Genomic DNA, 16,058 nt, shown 5'->3' on the forward strand with positions numbered 1-16,058 from the left:
TGCTGAAAAACAACTTGCTCGACAGTCTGAAAATTTACGAGATGAAGATGAAGAACGTTTGACTCAACTTTCAGGTAGAGATTTTACTATTCAGTAATTGATATTTAACCAATATTTGATATCAAGCGGTTTATTAAATAAATTTTATTCAGTTACATTAAAAAAATCAAGAATTTCCACACTGTATATCAATAAAAGTTCAATACTACTCAATAACTTGATATTGTGAGGAAGGAAAATGATAAAATTGTAAACATTATCTTTAAGTTTTACCCGACTCAAGCATATGATATTCGAACAAAAAAAAGAGTGAGTCAACCAACAAAAAAGTACGCACGGAGACTTATTGAATTTTTCATATGAATAAGATGATAAAGCGAAAAGAAGAGTAAAAAGTAACAACAACCAAGAAAAGACGTACACGCAGAGATTTATTGAATTTGTCAAATGAATAGACGATATACCGAAAAGAAAAGTAAAAACAACAACAACCAAGAAAAGACGTACACACAGAGACTTATTGAATTTGTCATGAATAAGATGATAAAGCGAAAAGAAAAGTAAAAAGCAACAACAACCAAGAAAAGATGTACGCACGGAAACTTATTCAACCTGTCATATAAATAAATGATAAATAAGTAGCAAAACGGTAAACAACCGAAAACTATAAAAAGCTCAAAAAAAGAAAAGAGAATTGGTTTTTAGAGGATTGGTTTTTGGAGGGTTAAGAGATGGTTAAGGTAGAGTAAGAGATTTAAAAGAGAATTTTATGAGAAAAGAGTTATAAAGAGATTTTAAAAAAAGATTTTATGAGAAAAGAGATTTAAAGAGATTTAAAAGAAGATTTTATGAGAAAAGAGTTTTAAAGAGATTTAAAAGAAGATTTTATGAGAAAAGAGTTTTAAAGAGATTTTAAAAGAAGATTTTATAAGAAAAGAGTTTTAAAGAGATTTAAAAGAAGATTTTATAAGAAAAGAGTTTTAAAGAGATTTTAAAAGAAGATTTTATGAGAAAAGAGATTTAAAGAGATTTAAAAGAAGATTTTATGAGAAAAGAGATTTAAAGAGATTTAAAAGAAGATTTTATGAGAAAAGAGTTTTAAAGAGATTTAAAAGAAGATTTTATGAGAAAAGAGTTTTAAAGAGATTTAAAAGAAGGTTTTATGAGAAAAGAGTTTTAAAGAGATTTAAAAGAAGATTTTATGAGAAAAGAGATTTAAAGAGATTTAAAAGAAGATTTTATGAGAAAAGAGATTTAAAGAGATTTAAAAGAAGATTTTATGAGAAAAGAGTTTTAAAGAGATTTAAAAGAAGATTTTATGAGAAAAGAGATTTAAAGAGATTTAAAAGAAGATTTTATGAGAAAAGAGATTTAAAGAGATTTAAAAGAAGATTTTATGAGAAAAGAGTTTTAAAGAGATTTAAAAGAAGATTTTATGAGAAAAGAGTTTTAAAGAGATTTAAAAGAAGATTTTATGAGAAAAGAGATTTAAAGAGATTTAAAAGAAGATTTTATGAGAAAAGAGTTTTAAGAGATTTTAAAAGAGGAATTTATGAGAAAAGGATTTTTAAAGATTTAAAGAGAATTTTATGAAGACTTTAAAGAGAAACTTACGAGAAGAATTGGTAAGAAAAGATATTTGAGTAACTTTAAATAAGCGTTATTATCTGTATTGATTTATTGATATTTGCATGAGTTAATATTAAGAGAATATATATTGATGAGAATTTTTGAGAATATTTATTAAGAAAAATAAGTAAGAGAAGAAGAACCAGTAGTAAGTACTTTTGTTTGCATTTCGATTATTAATATTATTGTTGTTATTACTATATGCATTAAATATTGTTATTGAAAAGTTTGATGCTCTAACCGCGCACCTTATCATAGCTGTGCCGTAATATATCACCTGAGGGACTGAACATAGAAAACATTTAATAAAACCCCCAACCTTGTTCCCAACCTCCATATACCTTTCTACAACCCAAACCTAGCCCTTTCCTAACCAAATACTCCCCAGACCATCAACCTTGTTCTTAACCTCCACATACCTAATCCAAACAACACCAAACCCAAACCTTCCCCTTACCCCTTTCCCTTAAACATAAGAAAAACTTTAATAAGAAGACGATAAAGTAATAAAATCCATCGCCCTCACAATATTTATGATTTTCGTCATCATAGAGTATTATTCGTTTCTTCCATTTTTTTTTTTTTTTTCTTCACGAATCAAACGAAAATAGTTTAACCTTTTATTGATTTAAGGTCAAAAAGTCAAATTTTAAAGAAAAGTTTTTATCTTTTAAGCGTTTGAAAAACTTTGAAACTTTTAATGATTCAAAATTCAGTTCGATTAGACAATACTTGTTGTTTGATAAACAAATAATTGATATCTCTTCTTTCAGGAGGAAGTCAACGTCAAAACATAGATATTATGCAAAACACAAGAATTCATCAACAAATAACAAATATTGTATATAGTGAGCCACATATTAGTGTGAATGAAAATTTAAATATTCTTGAATATTGGCATTTAAAACGTGATGATCCTAACTGGAAGGAACTTTACAATATTTCTCAAGTTGTTTTTGGTGCTGCATTTTCTCAGGTCAAAGTTGAACGAGATTTTAGTAGCTTTGCAATGGCCTACAATCATTTGAGAACTCGGCTTTCGGATGAAACATTAGACGCGATTTTAGTAGTTAGAAAAAATTTGGATTTGCTTAACAAAGTCAAATTCTCTTTGTTACGTTAATCATATGTAAAAAAAGATTCTATTCAATGTTAGTTGTTTTAAAATGGAACATAAAACACAACCCAAACTTTAATTTCTTATCTTTGAAGACTCAGTAAAATTTCAATGATTAAATCGATTTTTATTTAATTTTATGTAATAAAAAAAAAAAAAAATTACGAATGAAAAAGTGTTGTAAAATATTTTATAAAATTTAAAGAATTTACCGTACCAAAATATTTTATTCGATAGCTTTAGAAAAAAACCAATCTCTGACCAAGTCATAATTTTGCTAAAATACTCAAATTTGGCAATTAATATTATAAAACGATTTTCAAGATTTCCGTATTTTGGGGCGGCGCACAGTGGGCCATGGTGTGCCAAAAGTCAAAACTATTTTTATTCAATTTTTGTATAAAAAACTACTATTCAATGAACGTAACATATTGATTTACATAAAAACATAAGGATTGTTAATCAAAAAATGCGCCTTCACTAAAATTTTTTAATTTTAAGTTGTCACCCTGAACAATATTTTAGGCGGTCAAGCGCTTTTCTTAAAAAGTTTAGAAAAATATTTTTTTTATATGCTTTGCCATTTAATGTTAGGTAATTTATATTACTACAAATTTGAATTGTAGTTTTAATACATATATTGGCTATCAATAGACATTTTTGTTTATCTTCTTGAACGTATATGACTCATTTTATGATCAATCGAAGATTGTGTGTTAAATTGTTGAAATAATTGCGTTTTTTTTTTGCTTATACTATGCTTATATTTTTTCGGCCATGTTTGGCCAGGATTTTTATGGCTGATATTCACTAAAAAAAATATATTTAATGAGCTAAAAACAGTTTTGGTTGTAGACTATGTAGCTAAAACATTACACATGATTTTATACCGTGACAACTGTCAATAAAACTTTTTTTTTTATATTACTATATATTATTGATTATACAAAAACCCTATATAAATAGGTTGCTTAGATATTGTTAGTAAATTAATCGCCAACTATATTTAACTTATATAATATTAGATTATGATATATATATATATATATATATATATATATATATATATATATATATATATATATATATATATATATATATATATATATATATATATATATATTATTTTTAGAATAAATAATAATATAAGAATGAAGTACCATTATATATACAACTGCATTAGATCCAATAATATGTCTATACAAGATCCAACAATTTATGATCAATTAGTTGTCAAGTTAGACTTAGATGATTCTGAAATTATAAGAAACAAATTAATTGCATTCTTAAAGAACTTGAAGTCTCGTTGGAATGATGTTAACCGCAAAGCTGCAGCATTTGAGAAAAAATATGCAAACTGGTTGGATTCTGACTTTATACCTTTTGTATATGTTCCACCTGCTACTCTAACAATTGTTACCACTCCTATTGGTAGGCCTACTTTAAATTTTGATGAGTCCTTGTTACGAGCCCGCAACAAGATACAATATTAAATATTAGGCTTTAATCGAATATATAAAGTCACTACAATAACGACAACAAAGTAAGTTAAAAACGCAAGGAATAAACATAATAAATACGGTTCGCTGAAGCGTTAAACCATAAAGAAAGGGAAATAACGTCTTTAGATCAGAGCTTTTAATATACGACAGTCTTCTCCGCCTTTTTTTTTTTTTTTTTTTTTTGTAATAAGAATTTTGAATTAATGAGTGATGTAATCGTTTAGGTATTTTGGTTTTTTAATATTTCGTCCGGATCTTGAAAATGTTCTGTTCTGTGTTTCTACGGTAGCAGGGCTTTGAGAAACAAACTGGCCAGGTGTGCCTATTTTTGGTGCATTGATATTTGTGGTGCCATCCATTGAAGAGTTCTCAAGATCATTATGTGGGGTTAAAACTATTTCACTGGTTTCGGTTGATGCATGCCGCCCTTGATTTTCCTGATTGTAGGTATCAGTATCAATAGATATTTGGTCTTTGCATAATTCAACGGATTGTTGTTGGACCGGCTCTGCATAACTACTAGATTCTGCCGATGAGTCATTCTCCTGAAGTGGAGCAAGATCTCTGGTCGATACTGTGTCAATCTTACCATTTTGAAATCTGACGCGTGCAAAATAGGGAGATATTGTTTCTATCAGCTGGACTTTGTCAACGAGTGGATCTCCCTTCTGTCTGATTTGCCGTCTGTAAAGGATTACAGAATCCTGCTCAGCTAGAAAATCCGGTAGTACGGTACCTACAATGGATGAACGTTGGAAGTTCATCATCCTTTGATGTGGTGTTTCATTGGTGGCAGTATTTGAGCATGCGGTTGATTTCTTCAGTTAAAAATGGGATATTTTTGCTCCGTCGTGATTTCGTTGAGATAGGCTTAATTTTATTGATATCTACTCCAGGTATTAATGCATATGTGTTACATATCATGCTGTTTGTAGCAAGACAAAATTTGAGTGGTTCTTTATTTCCTTTAAAGCTGATAATTACGGAAGAATGTTCTGACTGAACGTCCATTCCGATAATTACAGGCGCCACCAAGTTGTCAACGACAAGAAACTGTGCTTTTAGCTTTTCGCGAACCATTAGTAATGAACCTCGAAAAATTCCTTTTACTTTTAGAATGGAGTGATCTGCCAGTGAAACCTGTGAAGTGCACCGAGTGTCGTAGACAAGGTTCCATTGCATAAGAAGTTCGGAAGTAATGAATGATTTGTCTGAGCCGGTATCCAATAATGCTTGAGTCTTATTTTTGTTTATGGTGACGTCAATTAATCTACTTGGTGAGTTAATTGCGGCTATGGCCGAAGATAGTTGTGTACTCTCATCCTCGTCGTCTGTGCATTTTTCGTTAATTGCGGCTGTTTTAGCGTAATTTTTTTTTGTTTTTGACAGACAGACGGTTGACCAGTGACCTTTTCTTTGACAGTTTGTACAGGTAGAGTTACGTGCTGGGCATTTTGCTTTTGGGTGTAACTTACCACCGCACCAAAAACAAGGTTTGATAATTGCTTGATTTTTCGTAGCAGCAAAATTTGGTAATACGGTGGAAGCCGTTGTAGTTGTTAAATTGAGAGCATCTTCGGCTGCTAGTTCCATAGTAAGTGTTGTTTTATAAAGTACATCTAGATTTTCTTCTGTAGATTCTAGTAGTCGCTGTCGAATAGTTGGTGAGAAAATTCCTGCAATAAAAGCATCGTATATTAATAGACTTCTATGTTGATCGGCGGTGAGAGACTGTGTAGGACACTTTCTGGCAAACTGCTTAAGGTTGCACATAAAGTTTTCGACTGATTCTCCCTCCTGTTGTTTAAGCGATCGAAGTTTGTGACGCATCATGATAGCTGTTGACCGTTTTTGAAACTTTTGATCAAGTATTGTTATTGCTTCGTTGAATGAGGTTGAATCTTGAATTAATGTAAAGGCTTTAACTCCGCATAAAACACATAAAACTTCAAGTTTACTATCTGCTGGTATAACTGCTTTTTCTAAATAAATAGCTAGCATCTTTTTCCAGTAAATATAATCCTCTTCGCTCGGATCGTCACTAAGAACTTTTTTAAATATTTTGGCATCCACTTTTATATATATTTGATTAAATTGTTATGAGCCCGCAACAAGATACAATATTAAATATTAGGCTTTAATCGAATATATAAAGTCACTACAATAACGACAACAAAGTAAGTTAAAAACGCAAGGAATAAACATAATTAATAAATACGGTTCGCTGAAGCGTTAAACCATAAAGAAAGGGAAATGACGTCTTTAGATCAAAGCTTTTAATATACGACAGTCCTCTTTGAGATCTAAGTATAGAAAAGTTGCTGAAATGGATCAATACTCAGCTAACCAACTATTATTTGCAACTAAAGTCAAATTTGGGAAAAATAATGAGCCTAAAAAAGCCAAATTAGCAGAAAAATTGTTAGTGGATAGTATATCCCCATCTTATATGTCTACTGATGAAGCTTTGGCCCTTATTTTAGATTGTAATTTGACAAAGGCATCATATCAGCTGATGAAAAACATAGCTGATGAAAAGGAATGCAATCTCTACCCAGCATATAACAATGTTAGAGTGGCAAAAGATCGATGCTATCCTAAAAACATTAGCGTAACTGACTATTCTGCTAGTGTTCCACTTCAAGATCTACTGGATCATACTACAACAAGGCTTTTAGAGACACAGACTGGTGTTTTAAATGCAAATGAGTGTAATGGAGTTACTCTAATATACAAAGCTGGTTTTGATGGCTCAAGTGGGCATAGTATTTATAAACAAATATGTAATAATGATGAGTGTACTAGGAATCTGAAGAGTGAGGAGTTTCTGTTTATTACATGCTTTGTGCCTTTAGAGCTCTCATCTATTGTCAATGATAAAAAGATTATTTTTTGGAGAAATTCTAAACCATCATCTACTTTGTACTGTCGGCCTTTCCCATTTAAATTTGTAGAGGAAACTGCAGATCTTCTTCGTAGTGAGGAATTGACATTAAAAAATGAGATTAAACAGCTTACTAAAACAAGCTATATCCTACTTAATGGTAAGTCTATTGATGTTGACCATAAAATTGAAATTACTATGATTGATGGCAAAGCCCATACTGCATTATTAGATGTAACTGACTCATCACAGTGCTGCTCTCTATGTGGTGTTAGTCCAAAAGAAATGAATGATATATATATATATATATATATATATATATATATATATATATATATATATATATATATATATATATATATATATATATATCATTCATTTCTTTTGGACTAACACCACATAGAGGGCAGCACTGTGATGAGTCAGTTACATCTAATAATGCAGTATGGGCTTTGCCATCAATCATAGTAATTTCAATTTTATGGTCAACATCAATAGACTTACCATTAAGTAGGATATAGCTTGTTTTAGTAAGCTGTCTAATCTCATTTTTTAATGTCAATTCCTCAGAAAGATATAAATGAGAAAAAGTCAAATGTTTTTGAGCACGTCATTCAAAAAGTTGGAAATGATGAAACAGTAGTTATTAGCAATAATATTCAAAAGAAAATATGCCGTTTGTGCAACTCTTTTGGACGAAAATGGTCAGATTGTCAAAGAACAATACGCCGATTTAAAAGTAAAAATTCAGATTGGTTGAAAAGAAAAATAATATTTACTGATGATGCAATTCCATCAACATCTTCAAGTAAATCAATTCCATCAACATCTTCTGGACGACCAAGGTTATCATATACCGAAAAATCGGATCGGGCCAAGAGATTGGAAGCATCAGAGTTGTGCCGGGATAATTTACACGAAACATCTCTTAGATTACACGCAGCAGGTATGGCTGCACGTCAGCAAAAGAAACGTGATTTAACATTGTTTCTAAAAGAATTAAAATTCTAAAATTAAAAAAACTATATTTTCACCAAAAAAACAGTACGTTATACAGCCGAAGAAGCATTAGAGTTAATTTTGGATTCTAATTTAAGTAAACAACAGTATCAAAACATTAGACAAAGAGCTGTTATCAAAAATTGTAAAATGTATCCAGATTACAAAGAGATTTGGAAATGTAAATCAGCATGTAGACCAAATGGTGTATCATTTTCTGATATAATTGCACAAGTACCATTAAAGAATTTATTAGAGGATACAGTTAAACGTTTTGTACAATTACAAGAAGAAGTGATTTTTCAGCACATGGAATCCATCAATACTAACAAAATTATAGCCGAGATGATATTTCTTCTCAGTATCAAATTAATTTAGATAAATTTAAAAAATATTATTTTGATACGGCAAAAAATTTTATGTCTACATATCCTTGGTATCCGATGCCTGCAACTGCACATAAAGTTTTAATAAATAGCAGACAAATTCTAGAAAATACAGTAATACCAAGAGGTTATTTTGGTGAAGAAGGGTCTGAAGGGTCTGACATTAAGTTTTTTAACATGAGAGACAATTTCATGCTCGTAAAACCAGCAGAGAAAAAAATCTAGAAGATTTTTTTCATAGGGCCTTAGATACCTCAGATCCTATCATATCCAGTATTAACTTACATAGAAGAATTCAGAATCATCTTAAGTTACCTCTTCTTTCTGAGGTAATAAGTTTACTAACAGAAATGCCATCTAATACCTCGCAACATCAACAGCGAAAGCGAAGAGGGTAGTGAAAGCGGTGACGACTATGACGATGCAATTTCCGACGAGGACTTAATTTCCGTAAACTATTTAGATTTAATTACATTGGATAATGAAATTTAGTTAAAATTTAACTGATTTTTTGAATATGAATTCATCTATATCTAAATATATATATATATATATATATATATATATATATATATATATATATATATATATATATATATTAGATATAAATGAATTCGTATTCATATATATATATTAATCATATAAAATTTAGTTATGAATAATTTAGAACTTATTGCCAATATTTAGAAGAAAAAATTATTAGCTATTTTGTCTTTAAATTGAAGTTATTATTTATGCTAAAAAATCACGTCTCAGAAACCATAGTGTAATTTAAAAGAAAAATGAAAAAGATCACTATAAAAAAAACCTTTCGCGATAAATAACGAGCACGTAATATTAAAGAATATCGGACCACGAAATTGAAATATGCCGTAAATTTTCTTTTAAAAAATGGCTAACACTAACCCTTTGCTTTTAGCTCAAAAGCTCCAATTAAATCATAAGCAACGAGTTTTAAAGCTCTACCGAGATAGTTTAAAGCATTTGCTTTCTTGGACAGGTTGCAGGGCAATTTGGAGAGAACAAGCTGTTTTGTTACGAGAACGTTTTGATGAAAATAAGTATTTGACAGATAGAACTCAAATTCAAAAGGTTTTAGAGGAAGGAGAAAAACTTTTTCAAGAAAATAGACATCCTCAACCATATATTTGTAAGTTTATTATACATACATACATACATACATACATACATACATACATACATACATACATACATACATACATACATACATACATACATACATACATACATACATACATACATACATACATACATACATACATACATACATACATACATACATACATACATACATACATACATACATACATACATACATACATACATACATACATACATACATACATACATACATACATACATACATACATACATACATACATACATACATACATACATACATACATACATACATACATACATACATACATACATACATACATACATACATACATACATACATACATACATACATACATACATACATACATGGAAAGATTAATAGATAGACAGGGATAAGTTTTTATAAGATCTTATTTAGTTCCTACTGCTCCAAATGGATCCAAATGGGAAAGATATATACCACCTTCTCCAAGTGTAAGTTTTTGTAGCTGTTTATAAATGTAGTTTTTGATGCATGTGAAATAATATATTAATTTTTTCAAAATTTTTTCAAAATTCTTTCTGTATGCAAGGAAAAAGATACTTTACTGAACTTGAAACTTTCCATTTTAATAAGTTAGAGAAAGATTGAGTGTGCAACAATATCTTTTAATCTAAAAAGTCAAAATAAATTAAATAAATTTAAAACAGTTTCCTCCTAATATCATATTAATGTACAACATGTTTTTTACTCAATCTGTTTTATTCAAGTGTACATGATGAATATCTGAAACTGACATATATTAAAGCATGAAAACTGATTTTATTTTTCTCAGTCATTCTAATTTAATTGGTACAAGGAAAACTTATTTACATTTTACAGCACTGCATAACTACTCTTAAATGAATGATTTTCATCATTAGTTAATTTAATTCTGTATAGTTGTTAAGTATGACCAAAATTATAGTTTTTTGTAATCTGACTAAAACGACTATTTTTTTTTACTTAAAGCTTCATTACTTAAGACAAAATTATACATCATAGATATTTTTAATCTAGAAAAAACAACCTGCTATAGAACTTGCTATTTCTTGGTGTAATCAAAGTAATTAATATATGCTAAAACTATTATATGTTGTATTTCCTTTTCTGTGCTATTGTTGTGGAATGTTCTTACAATTTTTTTCTTAAGGTACTGGAGATGCTACCCGAAGAAGAAGAATGGTATAAAGAAATGACAGAATGGGCAAACGGAAAACAATAAATTATAAAAATTATTGTAGAAAAACATTTTCTGTGTTTTAATCAAAGTAATGTTTTGTAATCAACTTAATGTTAGCTGAATTTGTGATTTTTATGGGAAAGATTGGATTCTAATATTTTTTGTAATTTTTCTTTAGCAATATAGTCATACTTTTTAAATAAATGTAAAGTTATTACAAAACACAGGTATAGTAAGTTTAAATTTTGTGTGATTAATTTGATTTAAAAATATAAAACTTAAGTGTTCATTTTATTCAATTTTACCTTATTCATACCTTGTTGCTTTTTTCTTGGGCAAATTTTTTTTAATAAAAAAGGAAAGAGAGTCAGACATGCTAAAAATAACTTCTTTATATAAGTTTAAAATCGTTTCTGCCCTATCTGTTTTTTAGAATGTAAATTTATTTGATTTTGATTTTTCAGGCAGTTGTTTTAAGTAAATTGTGATAAATGTCTTCACACGGTCGTCTACAGCTCATGGAATTATTAAACAAATTAAAAATCGAAACAAAAATTATCGAGCATCCAGCTGTGTTTACCGTTGATGTTATGATGGACCACTTAAAAGAGGTTAATGGTTTAGTCACTAAAAACTTATTCCTTAAAGATAAAAAAAATAAATTGTGGCTGCTTTGTACATCAGTCTCAAGTAATTTCAAGCTAAATGATATAGCAAAAAAGATAGGGGCAAGCGGTGGCTTGCGGTTTGCTGACGAAGCAATCATGATTGAAATGTTGGGCGTTACTCAAGGAAGTTGTTCTCCACTTTCTTTATTTAATGATACTAAAAATGATGTTAAGTTAATTTTGGACCAAACTTTACTAAAAGATGGGGCATGGGTTTACTCTCATCCACTAGAAAATACTGCCACTGTCGGTATGAGTGCTGAAAACTTTAAAGTGTTTCTTAAAGCGACAGGGCATGAGCCTATAATTATCAATATTTAGCTGTGAAAGGCGATTGTGGTTCTAAACACTTGAATTTGTAGAGAATGTTAAATATTATCTTTGAATTAATTTTGTGCTTAATTATTTAGAAAAGATTTTTCTAACAAAGATCTAAGAAAGTTTAGTTTTTGCATGAAAATCAATTTATTAGCAAATAGAATTATTTTTCGAAAAACACGCTAATAACTAGTTAGAGTAATGATATCTATGAAAACCGACTTGGGTAATTTAAACAGAAGGTCTTTACGATACTTAGACTCATGTAGGAACCTAACGCTCTCCAAATAAAGCTCAATGTCATAATTTGTTCAGGAAACCAACCTGTATATTTCTTTTTTATAAGAAATTCGGTTTTTTAGTTTAATTTCAAAAAATTATCATGAGCTTTAGGAGTTTTGAGCGTGTCATCCATAAATTCTTCTAACAAATCGAGTTTTCGAATTTCTGTTGATCTCGTAAAGCTTGTATATTTTATTATATGACGCTTATCTACTATTAAAGGTTGTCCATTATTATTGTTAAACCTTCAGGACTAAAATTTTAAAATATGTAAATTTTTAAAAAATCCTATAGGATTTCTATTCAAAGTTGATAATTTTGTCGCTAAAACTGTAACTAAGTGTGATATCTGTTGTGAATACTCTTTAGTTCTTAACCCATCATTTTAAACATGAGGAACTACATTTGTTCCTGACCAACGCTATCAACTACATCTAGGTAGTGATCATTAAGGATCTTATAATACTAAAATATGCGCATGTGACAGCATTTTTAGTAATTTTTTTACTCATTTTATCTATTTGTACTCATTAACTCATTTTACATATTTAAATCATTAATGAAAATTTTTTGCATGTACTAAAAATATCGATTTCTGGATCAGAAGAGTGAGAAATGCGAGGTCGAGAAATAAATTGTGAAGTTCACCAATTCAAAAAGAAAATTATTTTTACGTAGTTTTAATTTAAAAAGTTTAAAAATGGAAGCAAAAAGAGCTTGAGTGTTAAATTTCATCAACGCGAGTTTACCTAAAAGAGATATAATAAAAAAATATCTGGAGTGTCTAAAAGTAAAGTTTATTAGGTAAAAAAATGTAATAGTGAAGAAAGGGCTCAGATGCTAACTCTTGTGAACAAAAGCGTTAACAAAAAGTTCACAGAACGACTTAAGAAGGTAGAAATGCAAATGGTGTAAAATGTCAACCTATCTATGTTAAAGAGGAAAGAAAAGTGAAAACAGAGGTTTATATCAGCTTTTTGAAAAAACCTTTGGCACCATGGCTCTTGAAGAACTTCCTACATAGGAATTATGTGTTCCAATAGAATTGAGCTCCGAACCATTGGTCCAAAAAAATTCAACAGTTTTTAAAAGATAATTCAATGTAGAAAGCAATGTGGAGAGTAAGATTTGCAAAAAATCCACTCAAGTTCTTCCTTCTCCGTCTAAGACTGTTGTTAAAAAAGTTGAAGTTCTAATCAAATTAGTATTACTATTAGTGGTTTCTTCTTTTTATTTTTTTCATCTCTTAGCTTGCTACGGTAGAGTTGGCAGAGATTGGATGTATATATGTAGACCTTTTATGGAACCACCACTAAATTCATAGAGGAAGGCAATTTACACACCACTGTCTAACCTCATCCCGTAGAATTACTTTTGATTGTAAAATAAGATTATTTAATATAATGTAAAATCTTTTAAATAGATTGCAAAAAGAGAGTTATTTACTTTTACTCTAAGTTATTTTACTTTTTGCAATTTAAGAATTTAAATTTTATACAAAACATGTCATTATTCAACTAGAATTAATTTAGCTTGAGAAAGTTAAGCTGATTGACCCAGCGAAAGTTTTAATAATTTTTTAACTGTAAAAACAAAAAGTACTTAAAACTACTATGAATTGCGGATTCTGGCGCATTGATACTTTTCCATACTTAAGGAATTCAAGATGGCGTCGTGTTTTTAATTTTCTGCAATCATGAATTGTGTATTCTGTCACATTGTGATTTATAAAAATACCGCATTAGTATTTTTATAATATAGTGATTTGCTATAGTTAATGAATTCAAGATGGCGTCGTGTTTTTAATTTTTTAATTTCTGCAATCATTTTTGTTGACTTACCTTTTTTTTTGTGTCCTCGTGTTCTAGACCAAAGAGTTGATCATAGTCTATAAATGTAAAGCACGGTTTTAGTTTGTAGTGTCCAAGGGCTAAGGTGTGAATTCCGTCTTGCAAGATGTGTCTTTTGTCATCGTTAGCGCTGAGTGCGACTTTGTTGATCTCTTCGGTGTAAATGTTATGCTGATGAGATCGGATAACGTTCATAGCTGCAAGCTTTTCATTTCCACTGAATAAGCAGTCTTTATAATCTTGATGAGTGATGCGTTTATCAACGACTTTCTTTTTAACCCCTTTGCATCTTTTCTCTTCTTTTTCATAGGTTTTGTAAGAGTAGAGCTTAGGACGAAGTCCTACAAACTCTTTAATTAGTTTTCCACCAGCCTCGTCTTTGAACATGCCGATAATCTTATTATTTAACCCTACTTTAAACCCAACGTTTTCAATAGCAGGATGGTCTTTAGAAAAGTTGCTCGTGTCAAATTTGGTTTCAAGATCGTCAGAAATGTCTTGATAAAAATCATCCGTTTCGATTTCATAGATGAGCGAGTCAGTATCGGTCATGAGTAGTTTCGCGCGATCTCCGTATTTAGGTTTGATATAGTTGTAATTGAAATCAAACATCAAAGTTTTGCTTATGTCTAGAACGCTTAGTCCTAAGTAAACAGGCTTGTTGTAAAAGAGTTTTGTTCTTTTCATATGAACTGCAGTAAGGTTTTCATCAAAAATGGTATTTCTATCATAATTAGGTTTTCTTGACAATTTCAAGACTTCTTTTCTTGTGGTGATGAGTTTAATATCAACATGCTTTCGAATATTCTCCATGGTTTTTCCAAAGACAGAGTTATTCATGAGTTTAAAAAATTCTTTTTCAAACTCGTTTTTAGCTTTTGCTCTTAATCCAGTGTTGAGATCGATGTATTGTTTCATGAAGGGTTCTTCTTCAAAGGTGACACCTCGATGAATTTTAGTAGTGACCAATCCAAGTCGTTCATAGAGCTTTAGGTTTTCATGATGAATGACGTATTTTTCTTTGTTGTTTAAATTGGGAACCAGCTTGTCCACTTTATTAATTTTTAGTCTTTCAGGAGCTAAAGGATAGTCGTTGTGTAAATCGTGTAGGCTTTCGGGATAGGTTAAATCGACTTCGAGAATACAAGGCATGGATTTCCAATTAGCGAGCTCCTCTTCAGTCATCCATCTGAATCCTCTAAAAGGAAGAGGCTTACACATAGCCCATCCATATAAATTATTTGCGTCTAAATACTGAATGAATTTCGATGGTTGTGAAGGATCATAATCACTCATGTATTTGTTATTAGCAGTTCCATGTCGTTTGCTGATCATGCAAATCCCACCGCGTATCCCTTTTTCTATCATATGAAGCATATCAATATCAGACAGAAGATCTAACCGAATTCCAGTGAGTTTCAACATACCATCCCAACCCAAACCAGGTGAGGTATAATACCAAGCAGGATCAAGCTTGTAATAGGTACGGCACACGTCTCTGAAATTTTCAAAGATATCAGCAAGTATCAGAACGTCTGACTTGTTGTACAGTTCTTGATAATCTTTAAACGTTTTACATCCAAATACATCCCAAACGTTTTGCGCATGCGCATAGTCTTCACAGCTTATTTCCTCATCATTTAGTTTGGAATAGAATGCTTCAATAGGAGGTAATTGCGTTTCGGAGAACTTTTCAATCGAGTTCACCCAGTCATAAGGGTAAACTCCTTTTTTTCTTAATAAATCAAACTTTTCTCCAGAGTAATATTGAGCAACGTTTTTGCATTGGTCGTTGTTTAGATTTTTAGCTAGATCTTCTAACTTGAAACTCATGAACCTGTAGCTGTCAATAAACCTTAATTCTTTCCATACTTCACGAAGTTTACCCTTCTTATCAGTAAATTCTCTCACTTTGATGCTTTTTGTGAAGCTGATATATTTTTCTTCATTGTTGGGTATGCATTTTAATTTCCCACCTAATTTCTTGATGAACAAATGGCTGTCATAACCGGACAAATTATGTAAAATGATGGGTATGAATTTTGGAAGTTTATAATTCAAGTTGCATTTGTTATGAG

The 16,058-nt window shown here is 30.2% G+C and overlaps 3 protein-coding genes and 1 long non-coding RNA gene across 4 annotated transcripts; 3 read left to right on the forward strand and 1 right to left on the reverse strand.

Annotated features, from left to right (window-relative positions):
• Window positions 1-323: 323 nt before the first annotated feature.
• Window positions 324-2,968, forward strand: LOC145185921 (uncharacterized). The gene is made up of 2 exons (XR_016445555.1): window positions 324-1,625; window positions 2,403-2,968. It is a non-coding gene; the product is annotated as an uncharacterized LOC145185921 (long non-coding RNA).
• Window positions 2,969-5,031: 2,063 nt separating this feature from the next.
• LOC149881096 (uncharacterized) lies at window positions 5,032-6,249 on the reverse strand. The gene has a single exon (XM_090067933.1). The coding sequence runs from the start codon at window positions 6,247-6,249 to the stop codon at window positions 5,032-5,034; it is 1,218 nt and encodes a 405-aa protein (XP_089924059.1).
• Window positions 6,250-9,357: 3,108 nt separating this feature from the next.
• On the forward strand, window positions 9,358-11,019 carry LOC145194379 (NADH dehydrogenase [ubiquinone] 1 beta subcomplex subunit 9-like). The gene is made up of 3 exons (XM_090068571.1): window positions 9,358-9,667; window positions 10,079-10,134; window positions 10,833-11,019. Exons 1-3 carry the CDS (start codon window positions 9,409-9,411, stop codon window positions 10,902-10,904), a joined length of 387 nt encoding a protein of 128 aa, XP_089924697.1. The 5' UTR covers window positions 9,358-9,408; the 3' UTR covers window positions 10,905-11,019.
• On the forward strand, window positions 10,969-11,959 carry LOC145194378 (prolyl-tRNA synthetase associated domain-containing protein 1-like). Its single transcript, XM_090068570.1, has 2 exons — window positions 10,969-11,089; window positions 11,327-11,959. The coding sequence occupies exon 2, from the start codon at window positions 11,354-11,356 to the stop codon at window positions 11,849-11,851; it is 498 nt and encodes a 165-aa protein (XP_089924696.1). The 5' UTR covers window positions 10,969-11,089; window positions 11,327-11,353; the 3' UTR covers window positions 11,852-11,959.
• The last annotated feature ends 4,099 nt before the right edge of the window (window positions 11,960-16,058 follow it).

This window comes from Hydra viridissima, unplaced genomic scaffold, assembly GCF_058129835.1.
Source record: "Hydra viridissima isolate aposymbiotic clone 2 unplaced genomic scaffold, HvirCarnegie_v1 scaffold_12, whole genome shotgun sequence".
NCBI lineage: Eukaryota > Metazoa > Cnidaria > Hydrozoa > Anthoathecata > Hydridae > Hydra > Hydra viridissima.

Excerpts from the sequence above, each read along its gene's own strand:
- LOC149881096 (XM_090067933.1), bottom strand. The coding sequence starts at position 6,249 with ATGCTAGCTATTTATTTAGAAAAAGCAGTTATACCAGCAGATAGTAAA.
- LOC145194379 (XM_090068571.1), top strand. The coding sequence starts at position 9,409 with ATGGCTAACACTAACCCTTTGCTTTTAGCTCAAAAGCTCCAATTAAAT. Across the intron at positions 9,668-10,078 it reads ACATCCTCAACCATATATTT|TTCCTACTGCTCCAAATGGA; the intron begins GTAAGTTTATTA and ends GATCTTATTTAG. Across the intron at positions 10,135-10,832 it reads ATATACCACCTTCTCCAAGT|GTACTGGAGATGCTACCCGA; the intron begins GTAAGTTTTTGT and ends TTTTTTCTTAAG.
- LOC145194378 (XM_090068570.1), top strand. The coding sequence starts at position 11,354 with ATGTCTTCACACGGTCGTCTACAGCTCATGGAATTATTAAACAAATTA.